This window comes from Saccostrea cucullata, unplaced genomic scaffold (assembly GCF_032062105.1).
Source record: "Saccostrea cucullata isolate Sc308-1 unplaced genomic scaffold, CSIRO_AGI_Scuc_v1 ctg1217, whole genome shotgun sequence".
NCBI classification, from domain to species: domain Eukaryota; kingdom Metazoa; phylum Mollusca; class Bivalvia; order Ostreida; family Ostreidae; genus Saccostrea; species Saccostrea cuccullata.
In genome coordinates, this window is record NW_026926108.1 from 161,318 (window position 1) to 183,880 (window position 22,563).

The 22,563-nt window shown below is 33.4% G+C and overlaps 3 protein-coding genes across 4 annotated transcripts in view; 1 reads left to right on the forward strand and 2 right to left on the reverse strand.

Annotated features, from left to right (window-relative positions):
• LOC134270800 (probable phospholipid-transporting ATPase IIB) overlaps positions 1 to 14,859 on the reverse strand; it is a 39,175-nt gene extending 24,316 nt beyond the window's left edge. Inside the window, exons 1-4 of the mRNA XM_062753040.1 lie at positions 14,420 to 14,859; positions 13,383 to 13,556; positions 12,598 to 12,713; positions 12,419 to 12,458 (exon numbers count right to left, since the gene is read on the reverse strand). Of these exons, the coding sequence (XP_062609024.1) occupies positions 12,419 to 12,458; positions 12,598 to 12,713; positions 13,383 to 13,556; positions 14,420 to 14,712 (623 nt within the window). The 5' untranslated portion in view covers positions 14,713 to 14,859. The remainder of the gene's footprint in view (positions 1 to 12,418; positions 12,459 to 12,597; positions 12,714 to 13,382; positions 13,557 to 14,419) is intronic.
• LOC134270805 (dynactin subunit 1-like) lies at positions 151 to 9,395 on the forward strand. Of its 2 annotated transcripts, XM_062753048.1 has the most exons (7): positions 151 to 309; positions 994 to 1,180; positions 1,719 to 1,772; positions 4,449 to 4,529; positions 5,073 to 5,262; positions 6,100 to 6,226; positions 9,129 to 9,395. In XM_062753048.1, the coding sequence occupies exons 1-7, from the start codon at positions 289 to 291 to the stop codon at positions 9,354 to 9,356; spliced, it is 888 nt and encodes a 295-aa protein (XP_062609032.1). In that variant the 5' UTR covers positions 151 to 288; the 3' UTR covers positions 9,357 to 9,395. The 2 variants fall into 2 exon arrangements, with proteins under 2 accessions (XP_062609032.1, XP_062609033.1); XM_062753049.1 differs by lacking the exon at positions 1,719 to 1,772.
• A 919-nt stretch (positions 14,860 to 15,778) lies between the features above and the next one.
• Positions 15,779 to 22,553, reverse strand: LOC134270808 (tetratricopeptide repeat protein 5-like). The gene is made up of 10 exons (XM_062753051.1): positions 22,420 to 22,553; positions 21,873 to 22,005; positions 21,409 to 21,620; positions 21,140 to 21,287; positions 20,798 to 20,889; positions 20,500 to 20,553; positions 18,974 to 19,120; positions 18,399 to 18,613; positions 16,271 to 16,415; positions 15,779 to 16,127 (listed from the first exon to the last, which is right to left on the reverse strand). Exons 1-10 carry the CDS (start codon positions 22,441 to 22,443, stop codon positions 16,008 to 16,010), a joined length of 1,290 nt encoding a protein of 429 aa, XP_062609035.1. The 5' UTR covers positions 22,444 to 22,553; the 3' UTR covers positions 15,779 to 16,007.
• Positions 22,554 to 22,563: the final 10 nt, after the last annotated feature.

The following is a 22,563-nucleotide window of genomic DNA, read 5'->3' on the forward strand; positions in this document are numbered from 1 at the left end:
TAAGAATGTCGAAAATAAATATGATAGCAAGCATAAGATACGCAGATCGTAAAATATTTTTTGATTAACGAATTTTATGGCTGGAAAAAGAATAAGACTTGCCAAAGTTAAAGAAATATCTGTAATATATTTAACATCATTATTTTTACGGGTTATAGGGGATATCAACCGGAAGTGCAGCAGGTGCTATGGTGCCTAACAACCAGGACGCAATGAGATAAAAATTATGTGATCCATTTTACTTTCCCCCATTGTGTCTCGTCTTTATTAATGTAGTTTTGAGTAAATATGTCTGTCCACGATCACAAGGTAAATGTTTTACCCACCAGGCTCTCTTTATTTTAGTTTAAGATTTATTTATTCATTGGATCAGAAATATGATGAAGAACAGCCTTGATTTAAATACCACTTTTGCTTTGCATGATGTTTAGTCATGGTTGAATTATCTGAACTACATAATTCCTCATTTTTAACAGTAAACTGCTTTGTTTGTTGATTTAAACGATATTAAAGCTGGAACTTGGTTTCTTTACCTTTGTCACAATAACTGAATAAGCTACTTGTTTATAACTTGATGAAACATACTACAGTTATAAAGAGAGTCTCTGTTCTTGGGGGAAATAATTTCACAAACTGAAACATAGCAACCAGTAAATCTATATTCTTTAAAATTTAGCTTTCGCTGAGGATGGACATTGCAATTGATGTATTCACATGAATTATAATTTTTACTGACAAAAAACTTGGAGTGGTTAATTTTGTTTTGGAAATGTTAATTCTATGTGACTTTTTCTTTATAATGAATTAAATTAAATGGCTCTTATTCCAAGATATCGTTTAGTAAGTATGACATTGTTTTACCAATGAGGCATTTGATCATTTTTTCATGTATTTGTCATGTTTGTTTTTCCTTGAATTAAGAATTTTTTTTTATTTTGAACTATTTTCCCCTTTTTTTGGTAATCTAATTGACATTTCACCTTTCTTTTTCAGTCTGATGTAGATCCATTTATGTGTACTTGTGGGCCTTGTAAGAAATTTTGGAAGGACAATTTCAATGATGCCTCAGACTTGCTTCGTGAATCCTCATTAAGCAGAGCACAGAACACAGCACCTGTGTCCTCAAAATCTAGCATTGTAAAAGTGGGAGACAGGGTGGAAGTCTACGGCAAATATCCTGGTAAGTAAATTCATGATTTACGTTGTTGTCAAAGCAATGACTCAGCATTATACAAGCATGTATTTCATATTTCAAAAGGAAATTCAAAGTATTTCATAAGAAAATTCTTTTGACTTGATTAGTGTAATTATTTTTAACATTGACTGCATGACGTGACATTCTAGTACATGGACATCTTGCTACAGCAGGTACATTGTAAATGGCACAAATAATAACTTCACTGTTGTGCAAATAATCTTGACTGTTTGAAAAAATAATTTCCAGGGTTAAGCTAGTGAATTACATTGGTGTTTCAGAAACCTGAACATGATTAATAACAGTCACCTTTTTGTGTACTGTGTAAAATAAAAATAATATAATCACACTTTACATTTTGCATTACCTCCACATATAATATAAGACTTGCACCAAAGTTATTGTTATATGTATAACTTGTATGATGAATTGTCATAATTACTTATTACATGGTCTTTGAATTACTAGCACACTTAATACATTATAAAGAACAATTGTCATGAATGTGCCACTATCTTTTTAGCTGTTGACCTCTGTAAAATCTATGCTGAATCAGAGGTCTGTAAAAAAACTTCGGGTAAGTGAGTAAGGAGTAGGATTTCTGTAGGAAAGCACCGCTATTATTATTGTAGTCTTGTTTGTTTATCAATCTCGGACGTTTTCATAGATGTTGTTTTTTTTTAATCTTTAACATATTTATAATTTTATCCTTAAATATTATTTTTTGGGCTTGATTCTCAGTAAACTTGAGTGTGTATGATCATTTTTAAGAGATGAATATTATAAAGTACATCAATAGGTTATTCAATCAATGATGTTGATAAAGGTTAAATGAAAATAAGACATACTGTTATACAGTCTGTAGCCAAGTCATCTGATGCATGTATATCACCTCTTCCACTGGTGGGAGACTTTTCATGCACGGTCCACTTTCCTTCTTCTATATATACATATAATTCCCCTTATCCATTTATGAAGGGTCTGTGTTTCCTTTGCCCGGGTCAGGTGGGTTATGGGTACACATGTTTTGTTATATAAAAACTTAATAGCAATGAAAATGCAGAGATTCAATACATATATATTTTTTTTTAATGCATTGTATATGATGCTCTATTTTTAAATTATGGGGTAATGTGTGGTTTCTTTTGGCTTCAAGATAAAAATGTTAAAAATTTTCTCATATGAATGAGTCCTATTTATATGTCTGTATGAAGTTCTAAACTTGAAGAGAAAAACTTCATCATATACATGTATGTTCATGATTTCTTGATTCTATCTTTTCATGTCTCTTGATGTTTTAATTTGTTTTTTAGTAGTGTTTGATGATTCACTGTATTTATAGTAGCTCAATAGTACAAAGTTGCCAATTGTGCAGTATTTATAGTGTGTATTTTAGACAGACTACTAGTAATGTATCTACAGAACAACATTTTGTGCACTCCTATTTTGGCCTTCCTAGGGACACAATCTCAAGCATTTTAAAAGTTACTGATTTCCAATCAAACTTGTTTGATTTAAAGATTAGAGTTTTAAAGTATTCTAATTTAAACATGAATTGCTTGACATGCCATGCCTCTAACCAGGTAATAAAGTAGCCTTATTTTGTAACAGGAGACATAGGTGAAATTAATGAAACATTGAAATCTGAAAACTTCTGATCCCTCCATTACAACTCAGGCAGCAATTGAAGTTTCTTATCCTGTATAAATTATGATTGTATTTATATTAGACCCAGACAAAGTTATATGAAGGCTTGGTACTTTAACATTTGTTTAAATGATGTATAACTTTTGTTTACTTTAATTTAAACATAAAGAGTGAAAAAATGAATTTTAAGAAATACAGCAAAATTAACTCAGATAGTATTAACACGGATATTGCGAATTTATGGATATTATATATAGCGAAGATATCTTGGATCCCCAGCTATATTAATTTAATGAATTCCATATGCGGATATAAAGAATAACAGATATAGCGAAGTAGTTTCACAGGTCCCAGTGACTTCGTATAACCAAGTTTTACTGTATACATGTAACCATATGTCTATGAGATCAATAATTTTGTGAAAATTAATTGGCTTTGCTGAAAATAAATGACTATTTAATGCTACCATATACAGGCAAAAATCACAGTTACATATGTAGTGGACTTTCACAAAATGTATTATGTATAATACAAGGTAGCTGTGTCTATATTTAGACATAACTCTTTATCCATTGTGGGTATTTAAACGTCCTTCTCGATACATGGAATAATTGTGAGTTTCTGTCTTATTTTTTGATTTCATGATGTGATCAATCGATTGGCTTGCGTGATAATTTGCAAAAACGCTGAAGGCGTTTATGCATAAAATTATCACACAAGCCAATCGATTGATCATTGTCATGAAATTGAAAAATCTGACAGTTATTCCTTATATTTACATGCTATTGACTCCATCAATCCACGTGCTAGAAGCCCCACTTCTTTTCTCTAATTGTCCCGCGCTGCATGTGATTTTTTTTTAAACGCGCCTATATATCGATGAACCAGTACATTGATGGAGAAATAAATATTACCGGTAACTATTTGTAATTTTATTTCGAACAAAGACATTGGAAATGTAAATATAAATGGACAAGTTTTTGAAGACAAACAGGCAGACATACAGGGCAAAAACTATATACCGACCCCCGAATGTTTGATTATAGGGCATAAAAATCTAAGGCATGCCAACAACAAATAATCAGGGTAATACTTTTTTCAGTGTTTTCATATAAAGTGCATGCTTTTTGACTGTCGATTGTTCTGCAAAAAAATGTAGTTGTACACGTATATTTTAAAAAATGTCACATAAAAGCTAGGATCCGAGATGAGACTACAATGATATTATTAAAACATTAATACCTGATACATACATACTCAAGTTTCTAGAAAGAAAGATTAAGATATTGGCATCATGATGCTGATAGATGCATGCATAGACCTGCCTCTTATTTAAATGTTGACCTCAAAACCAATTCCATTAAAGTATCTTGTCAAATTGTTGGATGGTAACACTAATGTATTGTCACTTACTTCAATTTTGATTCAGTTGACTCCAAGGCAACTTTCTTTTATTATATAAATACTCTGTTACTCCTAATAGAACTATATTTTGATGTTTATTGTTGTTTCTATCACTTGTAAAATATTTTGGATTCACTTTTGATAAGAGAAATTGCAAAAGTTCACTCATTAATTCTTATAATTTTTTTTCTTGACTTTGCAGGTACAGTAAAGTTTGTTGGGGTTATTGATGACAATGCCATCGCCCCAAACCTATATGTGGGAGTCAAGTTGGATGAAAATGGTATGTTGTTATTTAAAAATATTTTTAAAAAAAGAAATAATGGTGATTGAATTAATTAAGAGAAGCAGTTTGAACTGCGAAGCTGATGCAACCTAGCTATTGACAGTGGAGCCTCATTTATCCGGACGCTTTGGTTCCTAGTCAATTTCTCCGGATATGTGAAGTGTCTGAATACCTGAATTACCAGTTAATTAAACAAGACAAAATAACAATTAGAATTTTGTTCCTATGAAAAATCGTCTGGATACTGAAGCGTCTGGATATCTGAAGGTCCATTGTGTATGTAATTTGAAAATTTCTTGTTGAAATTAAAATTTAATTCAAGAAGAGATTTAATTATTAAATTGAATGTTTATCAGTATTAATTATCATATTGGTGCAATTATGTAAATGGAGAAGATTATATAATTAAAGTCATATTCACACATATTCACAATTTTTCTTACATAAGATATATTTTGTATTGTCAATGTTTACATACATTGAAGTCTGACTTTTGCATTCAAATTTTCACAAACTTGAATTTTTCTCCCTCTGTTTCAGTGAATTCTGTGCACAATGGTTTATATAAGGGTAAGCGGTATTTCCACTGTACCCCAGGACATGGTGCTATGGTTAAGTACACAGAGGTCAAACCCCTGAAACCTCCCAGCAAAACTCCCCCAATCAAAAATAACTACATGTTCCCCAGCTGGGACGAGGTCAAAAAACGGAGGAAGGAGAGGAATGAGAAGTGAGTGTAGTGTTTATTTTCCTTTGTTCTTTGATCTATTTAATACAGATTAGCTGAGATATTGTTTGATCTATTTGATACAGACTAACTGGGATATTGTTTGATCTATTTGATACAGACTAGTTGAGATATTGTTTGATCTATTTGATACAGACTAGCTGAGATATCGCTTGATCTTTTTTAAACAGACTGGCTGAGATATCGCTTGATCTTTTTTATACAGACTAGCTGAGATATCACTTGATTTATTTGATACAGACTAGTTGAGATATTGTTTGATCTATTTGATACAGACAAGCTGAGAATTATTGTTTGATCTGTTTGATACAGACTAGTTGAGATATTGTGTGGACTCTGTTTGATCTTTTAGATACAGGCTAGCTGAGATATCGCTTGATCTTTTTGATACAGACTAGTTGAGATGTCGCTTGATCTTTTTTATACAGACTAGTTGAGATATTGTTTGATCTATTTGATACAGACTAGCTGAGATATAGCTTGATCTTTTTGATACAGACTAGCTGAGATATTGCTTGATCTTTTTTATACAGACTAGTTGAGATGTCGCTTGAGATATCCCTTGATCTTTTTTATACAGACAAGTTGAGATATCGCTTGATCTTTTTGATACAGACTAGCTGAGATATCGCTTGATTTATTTGATACAGACTAGTTTAGATATCACTTGATCTATTTGATACACACTACCTAAAATATTGCTTCATCCATTTGCTACTGATCATGACTAGCTGATGTTTAGTTCTTTTTTTTTGCTACAGACAAGCTGATATTTTGTTTGAGATTAGCTGATATTTTGTTTTGATCTACTTGACACAGACTTGCTGAGATTTATGCCAAAGCCGGGGTATCACCCACTCCCTCCTTGTTCAGTGAGACCTCCATGCATAGTTTAAAGACGGAACCCATCATCAACATCAATGATCCAAATGATATTGCCATAAAGGTCTGTTTTATATTACATGATAAATACAATTTAAGCAAACTTTTATAATTTTATATATTCATGCATATCTGACAATTTAATTCAAATGGATTATATGTGTATATAGTAAACTAAATGCATTTTAAATGCCATTTTCTTGAAGTCACAAAAATGATATTTTGGTCATGCAAATGGTTCACATTTGGGGTTAATAATGCCCTTGGAGTTAAGACAAAATTAGAGGTACTGTGAGCATGAGCTCACTTAATGATACCCCCCGCCTCCCATTTGAATATAATAGGAGTGTCCCTGTTTTGTTGTGGGAAACCCAAAATATGTGTCCGATCAAAAAGTAAAATAGGAAGTGCACATTGGCAATATGTAATAAAGATTCTGTGAAAGTTTCATCAACTTTCATTCAGTGGTATGAGAGGAGTTGCAGATAAGAGATGGGTACCCCAAAGCGTAACAGACAGAAGGACGTACAGCTAGACAGACAGACGGACGGACGGACCAATTAACTGATTACTATTACCCTCCCGCTTTTCAAGCGGGGGGGGGGGGGGGGGTTATAATTAGTGATGGCTGTAGTCCAAAGTTTACATGGAAATTGATTTGAAAAAAAATTATTTTTTGTAATATTGTAAGCATCTCAATGCTGCATGATAAATCGTTCAAATAATGGGGGACTAAAATTAAAATTACTGTTAACATACCGTATATCATTTGACTATGTATTCTATTTAGCACTTTTGGCGGAGAGAAACTAATTCTCTAATTCTAGTACAACACTGAATGTCTTCCCTATGTATACATAAATAAGAACACTGAGAAATGCACTAAATCAGATCTTTGCTAATTTGTTCAACAAGAGGCCCAGGAGCCACATCGCTCACCTGAGCAACCAACTAGGTAAAAGCAAAAAATAATTCAGTTTAAATATATCATAAAATAGAGTTCGAGGGAGGAGAGGGTGGGGTACTGTATACAGGGTTATTTTCGCCCCGTGTTTTTTTCGCCCTTTCACACTTGCAGACAATTTTGTCCCATTTTAAATTCGCCCAGTTATAGTTTCCTTGAAGAAATTATACTGTATTCTTTGAATTCGCCCAGTTTTAAATTCGCCCAAACAAGGATAGGGCGAAAGGGGCGAAAATAAAACGGAAGCGAAAATTTCCCTGTATACAGTATTTGAACAAACTTAAATCTACACTTCCTATGAATGCTTTTGAATTAATATGACACACAATAGCTTTGTCGTTTATTGTTATGATCCACTTTAATGATGCTTTTATATTGATGACCAATCGTGGCATTGTGAAGAAATTTTAAAAATTTTTCCAAAGTATTCATATGTAAAACTCTGATACATCATTCTGGCCCTCTCTACCCCTGGGGGTCATGATTTGAACAAACTTGAATCTACACTACCCAAGGATGCTTCCATATAACTATGACCAATCACAACTTTGCTGTTCTCATCATCCATAATGGCCCCACCCTACACCCAGGGATCATGCTTTGAACTTGAATCTTCCCTACCAGAGGATGCTTCCATATCACTATGACCAGTGATGGCTTTGCTATTCTTCAGAAGAAGATTTTTTAAATAATTTTCCTATGTAATCCTATGTTAAACTAAATTGATACCCCATTATGCCCCCTACCCCCGAGGGGCCTGATTTGAACAAACTTGAATATACACATTTAGAGGATGCTTCCAAATAACTATGATCAATCATGGCTTTGCTGTCTTTGAGAAAAAGATTATTAAAAAAAATTTTCCAATGTATTCCTATGTTAAACTTTGATACCCAATGTGGCCCCACTCCACCCCCGGGGGTAAAAAAATCTTCACTACATGAGGATACCCACTAAGTCTTGAGAAGAAAATTTTTAATGATTTTTCCAATGTATTCCTATGTTAAATTTTGATACCCCATTGTGGCACCACCCTACCCCTGGGGGTCATGATATGAACAAACTTGAATCTTCACTACATGAGGATGCTTTCACATAAGTTTCATCTTTCCTGACCCACTGAGTCTTGAGAAGAAGATTTTAAAGATTCTTCCAATGTATTCCTATGATAAACTTTGATACCCCATTATGGCCCCACTCTACCCCCGGGGTCATGGTTTGAACAAACGTGAATCTACACTACATGCGGATGCTTCCAAATAAGTTTCATCTTTCCTGGCCCACTGGTTCTTGAGAAGAAGATTTTTAAAATATGCCATTATTTTTCACTAATTTATAATTATCTCCCCTTGGAAGAGGGTGTGGCCCTTCATTTTAATCAACTTGAATTCTCTTCACCTAATGATACTTCATAGCAAGTTTGGTTGAAATGAGTGGCCCAGTGGTTCTTGAGGAGAAGATGAAAATGTGAAAAGTTAACGACAACAACAACAATGACAACAGACAACGGACAAATTTTGATCAGAAAACCTCACTTGAGCCTTCAGCTCAGGTGAGCAGAGCAAAAAATCAATATCCGCAAAATTTGGTACACACTAAATATAAAACATTTACAATAATTCATGGAATATAAAGATAACAAACAATAATCAAGCTCAAAAGTCTAGCAAAGCATTATTCGGACCTCAAAAAACATCAGAGGTTGGATCAAGTGCCATGAAGGAGTGAGCATTCCCATTCAATTAGTCATATCTGTCATATGCCTCTGATCATTATCAGACAATTGAAAAAATGGCTTAAAAATTGTATGAAAAATTAATGCAATTTATTTTGGAGTAAGTATACAGACTGGTACCCAATAAAATGTCATGACTCTTTGCCCTCTTGTAAATTACATCTGGGCAAAGTTTTATATTTCAATTTTCAAAGTTTGCTTAATTGAATGGAATGCTTTCTTTAAATTTTAATGTAGTAATATCAGTCTTGAAAAAAAAAATTTCAGGATCAAGAAAGAAAACGCCGAGCTGAACTCCGCAAGCAGAAAGTTCAGGAAGAGGATCATGAGAAAAATGAGCTTCGTCGATTACGACAACAGTTTGGTGGTGGACAGGATGCCGACCGAATGGCACACACATTACTCAAGCTCCAGCGAGCCTACCAGGAAGGCCTGCAACTGACTAATCGTAGAGGGACTCATCACGACCTCCACAACTCGGAAGATGATTACTAATTCTAATTATTTATTAATAGTAATTTAATTTTTTATTTGATTTTCATCAATTTCTGAATTAATTGAATCACGAGATTCATTTACTTGAATAATTGTTGAAATGGATTTAATTTTTAGGGAAAAAAAACTAATATTATGGAGATCCCAAATTCTTATTTATTTCTCTTTAAGAAACATAATGATTTGATAACACTGTTGAGATTAGGATATATTTTAGAAAACCAATATTGTGAAGATCCCACATTCTTATTCATTTCTGTTTATTATGTCTACTACATGTACACTTTTTAGATCTGCTGTTTTTCCAACAATTTTTGCAAAGAGAGTGTATGAAAAATAAACAGCAGCCTAGGTAGTGAATATTAAGTTTATCACTTTATTGATTGCTTATCAGTATTAACATTGGTCTGGCGTGAGCTAGATTTTTTTGTTTCAAGCAGCCATTTTTTTTGGTTCAATCAACCAAAGTATTCTGGTTTGAGCTAGCTAGATTTGGTACAAGCAATTAATTGTACAAATGGTTGATGTATCTGAAATAAATGATTATGTTTATATTTATATTTTTGCAATTTACAAAAACTGTATTTTGAAGATGTTTGATATGATAATGATACCAATGTTAAATATGTCCACATATACATGTATAGTCACAAAGACTATGAAATTATCCGACGATATTTTTTCCAGAATTTTTTTTTTTTCGGTTAACTTGTTGAAGATTTTTATTTATGAAGCTGCAGGGAATGAATTTTATCACAAACATCTTTATTAAACATTTTTTTACCAGAGGTTTGAAGGCCAGGTAAGAATAAGTACAGTGTACATGTATTGTAGAAACAATACTTGTAACAATCTTGATTAAATCAAAAATCTTTAAGATTCTAATTTACATGCATTCATTTAATGGTATGTTTCATGAAAGAATTGACTTAATAGTAGGTAAATATGATCATCGTCATTATTTTATAGGTAATTATAACCCCCCTTTTTTTAAAGTCGACCTGCATGCAGCCGTGCATGGTCTTTGAATGAAATGTATGGGAAATGAAAGATAAATAGAAAGGAATACCATGAGAAACTGAGGGTTCATTAAAATACAGGAAAATACCTGATTTCAATTCCTGCTTGTCCTCTATAAATTATGTAAATGTATGGTTATACATGTTTGGTGTAATTATTTGTAAATGATTAATAATTTAGCTCACATGAACCAAAGGCTCAAGTGAGCTTTTCTGATCAGAATATGTTGTCAGTCATCATTGTTTTAACTTTTCACAATATCACTTTCTTCAAATATGATGGTGCCACAATTAACAAACAAAGGTTTACAAAGGAATATATAAGAAAAAAATCAAACTTCTTCTCAAAAACGACAAAGCCATGAGTAGTTTTATTTACATGTATAGCAATCTCAGGTAGTGATGATTTGGGTTTGTTGAGTTCATAACCCCCAAGGGTAGGGTGGGCTACAATAGGAGACACAGTTTTACATATACCAAGATAAAGAGGAGAATTGGCTTCAACAGCTGGGCCTGTTTTTCTCAGGTGAGCATTGTGGACCGTGGGCCTTGATGATATTGTACTAGAAATCAAACTTCTAATAATATACAAGATGCTTTTTTCAACTGCTTCTGTTTTAGCTCCAATACTTAGATGTTGAGGTTTATTTTTGTGCATTTTTGGTAGTTTTGATGGCAAACGCGCATTTGTTTTGTATGAATAGTACTTTTATTATGTTTTTAAATGGTTTTGTTAATTTCGGTTTTAGTTTGTGACTGAATTATTTTGTTTATTTCAATTAAATTATATTTAGCAATTTTTGTCTATCTGTGATAATAAACAAAACACACATTTTACCGTAACTATTAAAATTACATGTGACAAAGAATTGAAATACTGTTGATGCATAAAGAAAATTGAGTTAAGAATATTGTGCAAGTAAGCTACGTATTATAATTAGTGAGAATGAATAATGTGAAAGGCAGGAAAACACAGTCAGTATTCACATATAAGAATATACTGGTATTTTGTAAAAACAAAAATATTACACAATACTGTCATATTATTCTGTGTTTTTTAATCTACATTCTTTAATTGTACAATTTAATATTTATGAATATGGTTACATATACAGACTGTATACATTACTTATACATGTATTAAAATCTTTGCATATTGGATTTCTGCTTTTAATTTCTAATCTTTGGTCCAATGAATCGATATAAAGAGGTTTGACTGTAATTTGAGATCTTTATTGTTAATTAAAGAATAGTTATAGTTTTCTGTGAGCATGCTTCATGAAATATGCCTACATGACAAGTCTGTGATTTACACACCAATAATCCATGCTTAACTTAAAAAATTTCATTATATAAACACTTGCATGTTTAAAAGCACCTACATTATACTCGATTTACCCTTATTTATTATTATTGTGATGTCACTTGAGCACGAAGGTTCTCCGTACATATTTCTACCCATAAGTTTACACAAAATGGTATTCAAATCAATATCACAGCTTAAGTTAATAGAAAAACAAAGCATATGAAACTGTTGTATTAGAAGTACATTTCACCATTGAACATATGACTGGATTCATTCCTACTGGGGTTATATAAGATTTTCTTAAATATCAACATAGATAATTTGATGGTATTGAATTGTTCAGAGAAAACATCCCTGCCTCAGGTCTTCAGTGGGAATGTTTTCTCTTAACTACTCATCACCATCTCATTATTTATCTATTTAAATATTTGGGAGAATGACATACAACTATGCCAAAATCAACATGTTTTCTTTCAGTGGGGGAGATGACAAGAAATAAAGTGTAAGTTTGATTTAAAAACATACTTTTCTAATTAATCCAAGGCACTGCTACTGGGTCAATGTATAACTCAAATCCATATAATTTCATTGAATTTACATGTATTGTTTTTTCTACAAAACTACCTGAAAATATTATGTTACAAAATAAAACATTTTTGTTAGACCTCAATCTTGTCATAGTTTCCAAACACACATGGCAACTAAGATTTCTGATGTAGATAATTCTCTGTGCTTAGATCTTCATTTCTAAAAAGAATTCCAAATACTGGAGATGCCCTGGAAAAAAATAAATAATTTAACTATACAACAGAGCTGAATATTCTTTAAGACTTACTGATTCACTAGTTTACTAACTATTATATACAGAAAGGGATTGAGGTAATTGTGTATGGTAATAAGAGTTTTGTCCCCTTACCTTTTATCGTCTGTAGCAGAGCTGTATCCTCTGTGGACCACTGTTTGTACAGGACTGACTCCTGGTCCCTGTCTGACAGAGAAAACTTGTCTAGCGAATGTTTCCTGATCAAGTATCTGGTAGTGTCAAAGAAAATTTAAATGCAACCCATATTCATAATATTTGTTGTCCAAAAAGTTCTTTCTTCTCTCCATTACAGAAACAAGGGTATTCAAAGATTATGAAACTTGCCTCACTGAATATTAATATGAAGAATGGCAAACATTTTCAACAAATGAATTTTCTCATCACTACATCCTTAAAAAGATCACTTATAAGAGTCTAGTTTGCTGTGGTGTAGGACTTATTTTGTTAAAAATAAAATTAAATGGACTTAGGTTAAAAATCTTTAACTATTGAATCATTCCAAAATTACAACCAGCATCTGAAGCAAGCCTAGTGGTGTGCAACCCTTGATGCAATATCCATCTAAGTCTGGTCAAGGTAAGGCTTATACCTGTTCTTACTTGGAAATGGACTTGCTACTAAACTTTAACCAGGACGCTGATGACAAAAAGGGGGTACAGCATAAGCTTGTCTCAGTTTCAGCGAGCTCAGCTAAAAATGTTGCCAAATTATGAAATAACTCTATACTTTAATTTCTGCCTCCAAAGAGCATAAAATATTTATTAAGAGATATCTTGTTTGCTTTTATTTTTAGCTTTCCACTGTTTCAGTATCAAGTGCATGTGCATTACTAAAACAAGAAATCATTTGATGATTGTTCAATAGTTCGAAAAGGATACTGATTCATCATTAAGTGTTCACTATCTTGTAACCACTCAAGCATTTCTACAGCAGAGGGGCAAGTAGGTGACCTTTGGGTTAGTAGGTCAAGGTCTTCACTGGTTTTGTTGTAGACTACTTGGCATCTTGCAGACTGCTTTGCAACTTTATCACATACATCTTTGCAAACATCACTGCAAAAGTAAATAAATATTTTTGAATGATTATGAAAGTGTAACAAATTAATAATAAACTAAAGGTACTGTGAGCACTGAGCTCATAAATGATACCCACTGCCTTCCATATCATCATATTAAATGGAAGTCCATGTGTTGCTCAGAGACATCCAAAGTAAGTGTCGGATCTAAAAGTAAAATAGGGGGTGCACAATGGCACAGTGTAATAAAAAAAACTGTGAAAGTATCAATAAATTTTATTCAGTGGTACAGCTGGAGTTGCAGATAAGCCATGGGTATCCCTCAGTATTATAGAAAGAATGGCACTGTCCATGTTTTGCAATGGGAAACCCGAAATATGTGTCCAATTAAGAAATAGAATATGAGGTCACAATGTATGTAACAAAGATTCTGTGGAAGTCCCCAATTACTACATACCCCCTGCTTTACAAGCATAAAAAATACCTGAGAAAAGCGCGCGTAAACATGGTAAACGCAGCACCTTTTATTCATTCGTCAAAGAATAGAATCCGATATTCAACACTTTTAAATCATGTTCAAGAAAACCTTTATATTTGTGTATAGAAATAACGATTAGCGCAAATGACATATTTTCTTATCTTATTGTAAAAATCAAAGAGCGGTAATGTTGACCTCACGAATGTATACAGGTCAATGCGTGATCGATACACGGTTTTCATAACCATGTGATAACTAGTTCTGTAGAAAATCTGTATATTGTGCATGGACATGTATAAACACAGATGCACACATGTACACATACAATCCTGGCAAATGCACATATCATTATCATTTATAAACATGATAAAGGATTAATAATTGAAATATTTTATATTTCCTGCATATAATAAGAAACATACACAGCATTGTAAAGATGGACCATATTGTTGTCGATCTCCTTGTCGATTTTATACAGAAGTCTTTCTCTGACGTCAGGAAACTTTTTTACAATATCTCCTAACCCCTGAGCTTGCACACAGCAATGATGTTGCTCTGACAAGTTCTGTACTCTTTTCAAATATGGCTGAGACTTTTCTATAGCTTCTTCCCAGATTCTTAGACTTGATTTCATGACTGAAAATGCTTTGTGCATTTGTTGGAGCAACTGCACGAATCGGGGATCCTTCCCAGTCTCCGGAAAATTATATTCCATGTCGAAACGGCGGAGTTTGTAACATTAATATTGAAAGTTAGATCGAACCACATGTTCTTGTCCATCAAATAATAAATTTACAAGCCATATAGGGTTCAACTGACTTATAATTTTTTTGACACGAGTAACACTAACAACTTCTAACCACGTTAACAAACTGAAAGTAGAATAATAGGATGTCGATCCCGATGTTTAAAAACTAATAAAACAAACACTCTGCAGTTCTCCGTAAAGAACTTTATTCGGTAATAACCAATATTTGCCCCCCAAATCAAACTTTGATGGAGGTATATTTAATTAAGTTCTTAAACAGGGGAGTATATGCTGACTTCAAAGCACTGAATATTTTCATAAGAAATGACGTCATATGTACGTAATGACGTCACAAAAATGACGTAAATATAAGATTTTTATGAATTTTACAGAAAAATGTACATATTTCGTCGATATTTTGAGTAAAAGTCACCGAGCGCATGTGTGTTAAGGATTAATATTTTGATATAATGTGTAGAATGATAATATCAATGAAATATGTCAATATTGTTCCTGAACAAACTTGCGCTCTCTATATTTTAAAGCTAAAATTGCTGAGATTTTGTCCATTTTGTCCTCTTTCTGAAAAAGGATATAAAATCGGACTAGTTTGTGACGTCATTAAAACGAAAATTGTGAATACACTGCTTTGAAACTATAATAATTTCTGTTAATTTATATTTCTCATACAATTTATTGAATTCAGCACATTTCAGGAAGTTTTCAAAATTTGACTTTTGTGGGGCAAATATATGCAATATACCGCATATAGTTCTTTGCATATCTGTAATAATTTTTAAAAACCACTTATCCACTATATTTTATAGTTTGATTGAGGTATTTCATGAGCATTACATGTATTATTTTAATTTTTACTTCAATTCTGCGCGACACCATTCCAAACAATGTTCTGTTACAGGTATACAACCAAAAACGTTTCCCTTTTTGGATAAATATAAATTATGACGTACATCATGTAGATCTAAATGAACTGTATAGGAAATGTGATTAATAACAACATGAAAACAGCATATTTTAGTAAAACATCATTTAATGATGAAAATTTAGTCTTATGATATGAAGCTTATATCAAGCAAAAGCTAACTTTCATTATTATCAACAGGTATACATGCTTTCTTGGGAATTCAATGAACATTATGTTGTTTCAATGTTGGTCAGAATTGTCAATAAACTGCTGTAAGCCACTTTTTATTCACACACATACACACACAGATCATGAGATGGATCAATGTCTGCTTAGATCATTCACACATGGTATGTACGGCTAAAACAGAAGGTGCTTGTTTGTCAACTCCAAACTTTTTCCCATTTACAACGAGCACCAATGGCGAGTTAACACGAATGCTGCTGAATTCAAACTTCTGAAAGAGAAATAAATACTTTATTATGTAAAATGAGAATATATTTATCATGAATTGCTTGTCTTTAACACATACATATACATAGTATTCTAATATGATCCAGTGATCCAGATAAGATGTTGACTTTATTACACTTGACTGACCTGATTTTTGTGGTTGACCTTGACATCTTGAAGGTAGGGTTCAGGGATAGCCACACTGTCACCAATTTTCACCCCACACCCCTGGGCCATGTTGTACACTGTGACTGGTAGGCAGGTCTCCTCTTCATCCACCATACAAAACGAGCTGTAAAACAATTGGACATTCAAAATCTTTATCAGTATTGTACCGTACATACAAAATGAGCTGTAAAAATCAGACAATCCAAATCTTTGACAATATTGTAGGTATTTTAATCTGATTTATTATTCTGATGATTTTTCCCTATATATAATTTAGATTGTTAAATGTTGGTTATTCCCTAAAATCACTGTGATTCAACTGATCCCTGTGCATCAAATGAGCCAATCCCTGCTTTGGAAGCTAATTCCCAGTTATCTGTGATCCTCTAGATTTTACTTGAGTAGCAGTGTGTAACAATCACTATTGCACTTGTGTATGTGATTTGTATTTCCCATGTTTTGTCCCTATGCCTATTTTACCCATAAGTCCTTGCACGATAGCTAAGCCCACCAGAACAATTGAGGCCTGGTCATTCCCGGCAGAGAAGCGTAGCTGCAGACACGTTTTTCCAAGCAGCTAGTATATGTTAATAGCCATACAAGCTTTATCTTGACACTGGCACGGAGACAGGTCCGTGGTAAGTATTACTTATGATATTATGATATTATTTGCTTTGTATATAGTTTTTATTTTAAAGGCAAATTTATTATTGAGTACAACTTCGTTCTTATTTCTTAACTTGGCCAGCTCTCACCATTTTACCTGTTGTCCACTCAGGTGTGACGGTTAGCGAGAGTGTTCGAGTGGCTGTTGTATTATTTCGATAACGTTTAAAGTTCTTACTGTTAAATGTACGCTATTTTCTTGTACTCAGTTTTGTTACTTTGTGTAGAATATTTTGTCCATTTAAATTTTGGTTTAAATGTCTGGGCGGAAGTGAATGACCGGAAGTTGAAAGTAAGGTGCGCCATATTGGCAATAATTTGTTTTGACTTTTGTTAACTGGTAACCATTATACTTAATACTTTTTTGATTATTTTATATTGAGAATGAATGGCCAAACATACATAGTGGTATTGCCAAACATATGTAGTGAAATATGTGACTTATTAGTATGCATCATTGTAGCGTCAGGGATATTGGTACTGGATATTGGGTACATGCACTAAGCTAAGGGGATCATTTGATCATGGTGACACAGCGAAAGGTTTCAGGACTAAAGCCCGGAAGGATGCTGTGTGTGTGATCAAGACTCGCTGACTGTGGACAGACACAGATAAGTCAAACCATGTAATGTTGTGATAGTTCGTTAGATGAACACTAGTGGCAAACCTGACATGGTTTTATTTATATGATGATCATCATGATGATGGTGATGATGAGGATGAGGATCGATGATACGGATACGATCACTACATTGGGAAACATTTGGCATTAATTGATTGAAACATTCATTCATTGATAACTGAGATATATACCCGGGGTAGATTGTTAATTGGATAACTGGTTACTAAGTGAATTGGTTTTTTTTTTTTGTTAACTGTTTAATAGTGAGTAAGAGGTGTGGATCAGAGTGCGGTAGATTGTGTGAGGTCTTTGTTAATTTTTTTTCTTGTAAATAAATTTATTAAACTTAGTTGAACTTGTGTGATTTTTTGGAGATAGCCAGCTTGACCACGTGACACAGTGTAATATGTTAATGGACTAATCCTTTTGTGTTAGTCAAGAGAGCAAATCCTCGCTTTCAGAGCTAATTTCAAGTTATTCGTAATCCTCTATTTTTTTAAATTTACTTTTGTATCGGTGTAATAAAACATTTAGAAGTATATCATTAAGGGAGTTAGAAAGATTCCAGTTCCCCTTGACCAGGACTATTTCCCTTCGCCTCGGGAAATAATTCTGGCCCCGGGGAACTGGAATCCTTCCAACTCCCTCAATGATATACTTTAACTCTATAATACATCCTGTGCTGATAAAGAATATGCATGAATGAAATTTTTGAGAATGAATATCTCATGTTATTATGCAAAAATAAAGTTCTTACATATGAAAAGTGATATAAAATATTTCGTATCCGATATTTATTGAAATATTAAGGTTTCTTACAATGGCACCGGTTGACTGGTGGTTATGGTACAAACGACCTTGCCCAGGATGACTTTGTTCTGGTTGACCTCTGGCTTCAGGTCACTGAATTTACACTTGACTAAATCCACCGATTTCCCAAGAGGGCTGGTGTAGGTTCCTCCTCCATAAGGTCCAAGGTCAGAGGGTTTTATGCTCTCGATCATAGACTGAAGCTTTTTTGGCTTAATCTTCCCCTAAAAATAAAGATTTCTCAGGATAAGTTATTAGACAAAAAACTTTTACACAGAACATAAATAAATTTACTTTTATATATCAAGTCTTTCCCAACCATTTGAACTAAACATTGCACAAACACATTTAAATAGTAATTTTAACTGATAGATGCTTCTCATTATTTAATTTCTATTCCAAAATGTTATTTATTTAAAATACATCTTATATCAATCACTCAAAATATAAGAAAGATATTTGTAAATCAGTTAATGCCCTTGAATAAATAACCAAAAGAAGCATTTTAAGGGCAATAACTCCAACTCATTACATATAAGTCATTCAAGTTCAGTCAATACAGCGTAAGTTGGACAGAACTTTACCTTGGATTGTGTCAGTTCTCTGACGTTGGAGAGGAAAGTCAAGAGGTGTGACTCGTGAGTCTGGGGGTCAGGCCAGCTGGGGTCTAACTGAGAGGCCCGGGAAAATCCCGACAAAGCAGCCGTGTAATTCTCCTCGTATTTGTAAGCCTACAACATCACAACAATCAAAGTATGATAGCATATTGATAACAAGAGGCCCATGGGCCTTATAGGTCACCTGAGTATCGTGTAACAACTTTCAAACAAATAACTTTGGTTCGTGTTTTAAACAAGAGGCCATGAAATTTACAATTCATAATTTTGAAAGAGGCACCATTGCTTATCATAATTATAAACTTAGCATGCTTACTCTATTAATTAATACCCAGAGGTTGATCAGAGTAACAAAAAGAAAATGCACTTCCACTTTATAACCAGTTTTGCACCTCATCCCAAAGGAACCACGGACCCTGGGGCCATATATTTCATAATTTTGCAAATTTTATTTTCAGACTATGTAACCCCCGCCCCGACCCAGGGATGGGGGGGGGCATAAAAAATAACCATTTTGCTAGACGCACCTTTCTTCATCATAAATATATATACTTGGATCATTGGCATAAAACCCAGGAGCAAAGGAAAAGATTTTCAAAGAAATAATGCATTTTCACTATGTAATCTATATAGCCCCTCCCTAGCATTAGAACCCCTGACCCTGGGGCCATAAAATTCACAATTTTGGAAGAGGCACTCTTGCTCATCATAACTATGTGCTTAGTTAGTTAATTTAATACCCAGAAGCGGAGAAGAAGATTTTCAAAGAATAAATGCATTTTCACTATATAATCAATAGAGCCCCGTCTAAACACCAGAACCCCTGACCCTGGGGCCATAAAATTCACAGTTTTGGAAGAGGCACTCTTGCTCATCATAACTATGTACTAAGTTAGTTTATTTAATACCCAGGAGCAGAGGAAAAGATTTTTAAAGAAATAATGCATTTTCACTGTATAATCTATATAGCCCCGCCCTAGCACTAGAACCCCTGACCCTGGGGCCATGAATTTCACAATTTTGGTAGAGGACTCCATGCTCAATACATTCATGCCAACAGTTTTGCCTGCTTGATGTCCAAGAGTAAAGGAGAAGATTTTTAAAGATTGCAATAATTTTAGTGGTTTTGGCACCACCCCCCAGGCCCCAGGGGGGCAGGGACCATGAAATTCATATATTATGTTCCCCTTCACCCATAGATACTGTATACCAAATTTGGTTGAAATTGGTTCAGTGGTTTCAGAGAAGAAGCTGAAAATGTTCAAATGTTAACACACGACGGACGAAAACAGATAGCAATAGGTCACCTGAGTTACTAAGGTGACCTAAAAAGAGCACTACTGAGCATTAATGCACATAGTAAATCATTTCTAACAAAGGGTCAGGTATAATTATATGCAATGTCTAACAACTATAATTTTACCAAAGATTTAATGTAGATTTATATTATGATTATTTTTTCCAAGCAAATTACATATTTGATATAAACCCACCACTGCTCTGTTAAAATGTAGGTCAGAATTGTCTCTCGCCACTGGATCTTTCTCCTGTAAAATAAATAAAACCAACTGAAAGTGAAAGTCATTCTGATTCAGAATCAGCTGCAACCGTACTTACAATTCTATGAACTTATGTTAAAAACATCTACTCAAATTAAGGAAATCTCAAAATCTTTCTGAGATGTTGTATATATTTCTTCAACTTTTAACAGCTTTTGTTGAGAATAAATTATTTTCTTTTCCTATGAAAATATACTAAATGTAATTCCTGCATTGTCTGTATTATACTCACTGCTTGTGCGTAAGCCTTCATACTCTGATCCAGAGCTTGTGATGCCTGACCAACAGCAAAGAACAGGGACATATAGGCATTACCCAAAATCACTGTGAAAAAAGAAACAAAACTCCTTGGTCAATATAATTACACTGACATAAGTACACATACAAAGCTTAGCTCTACAAACATTATTTAGAATAAAAATTCTCACACCAAATGAACGTTTTTGTTGTGTCACTGTGCATTATTTATACCAATATTTTTTTTTAAATATGATACAGTATATTTTATGCTTCATTCTATCAATATATTTGATGGAATAAAGTGGTTTCAGCATTATCTATCTTAAATACGTACACCATGAGCTGCCATCCTGTATGTCCAGCTGTACAGCTTCTTTAGCTTTCTCCACACTCTCCTCTACAAGTTTAGCTCGCTCTGATGGGTTACCACCAATTTGCCGCAACACCATAGACAAATTACGTAAAGATATTTTGTTCTTTGCCTGGAAAAAAAAATAGTAAAGTCAATATTCATAACAAAGTAATATTAAAAAAATTATATGCTTCCATAGAAATTATTCTGCATATTTCTTTTCCTTTTTTTTTTTTTTGCAATGTTCTTACATGATTTAAGGCCCCTGTAAAGCAGTTTTTGGCTAAAGGAACATCGCCTTTCTTCCAGTAGTTTTCTCCGAGCTGGTTCCATGCCTCCACAAGCTTGGGATCAAGCTTGACAGCTTTGGACAGATTTTCCTCAGCCTCGGGACTATGAGTTGGTAGGACATTAAGTGTCTTACCCTGTAACATGTAAAACACTGCCTTGTCCTTGATGTTGTCTGAAATAAATGGGAAAGTAAATAATTTATGGTGTTAACGACAATGTTTTTCTAAGCAAATTACTTTTTAAAGCTTTTTAAAGTTTAAGATCTTAATACCTTGAGATCTTTCCTAAGATTGGGTTGACATTTGTAATTTTGTTCCCTCAGAAGTGAGATATTTGCATGTTTCATTGCAAACTCTTTGAAAGTATCATAAAAGGGAACCAGGGACAAAACATCATTATGAGAATATGACAATGAACTGACAACCTTTATGAGTTTCTAAAGTTTTCAGAGTTTCTTTCATGAGCTTGCTGACTTCCTCTGTCTTTTGAGCTGCCTTCTCAATCCCATGATTCTCCACAAAATGATCTCGAAAACTGTACAGGTCATCCACTGCTTTCTGTGAAAGTCAATCATAAAGTTATAATTACTAAATGTGTTTCTTCTAAAACTTTATGATGACTTATTATATATTTTCCTCTCTTAATGAGTTCCTCAAATTGTCACAGATGCATTTTAATCAATAATATGCAAGTTCTTATAAAGTGTGCCATGTAGGAATGGTTTCACGTAATTAAAAAAATTAATTCTCCAGATTTCTCAAAGTTATCAATAAATTGAGTCACAAATATATTTCATATATATCTAAATGCATGTACTTTACACAATTTAAATCGTTCTGTAGCATGTTTTGATTGCAAACTTGTTAAACTAAAGAAAAATAACAGTTTGACAAAATATCAGATGTTGAAGGAAAAAAAGTTTCAGATGTAGGATTTTGTAGATGTTGTCATTATGATTTGAGTGCCATTACCATGATAATGTCTAAGCTCGTCATTTTGCTGGGTATTCCTGATTTTCTAAACCCAGGTACCGTGTTTCTGTCATAACTTGTTTACCATTCTGAAAGAGTAACCAGGCATGAGCAAGTTTTGATGAACTGAATTAATTGAATATC

Coding starts and splice junctions, on each gene's coding strand:
- LOC134270805 (XM_062753048.1), top strand. CDS start 289: ATGTCTGTCCACGATCACAAG. Junction 4,530..5,072: donor AGTCAAGTTGGATGAAAATG/GTATGTTGTTAT, acceptor CCTCTGTTTCAG/TGAATTCTGTGCACAATGGT. Junction 6,227..9,128: donor CAAATGATATTGCCATAAAG/GTCTGTTTTATA, acceptor AAAAAATTTCAG/GATCAAGAAAGAAAACGCCG.
- LOC134270808 (XM_062753051.1), bottom strand. CDS start 22,443: ATGACGAGCTTAGACATTATCATG. Junction 21,621..21,872: donor AACTTTAGAAACTCATAAAG/GTTGTCAGTTCA, acceptor CATTTATTTCAG/ACAACATCAAGGACAAGGCA. Junction 21,288..21,408: donor TTACAGGGGCCTTAAATCAT/GTAAGAACATTG, acceptor TTTTTTTTCCAG/GCAAAGAACAAAATATCTTT.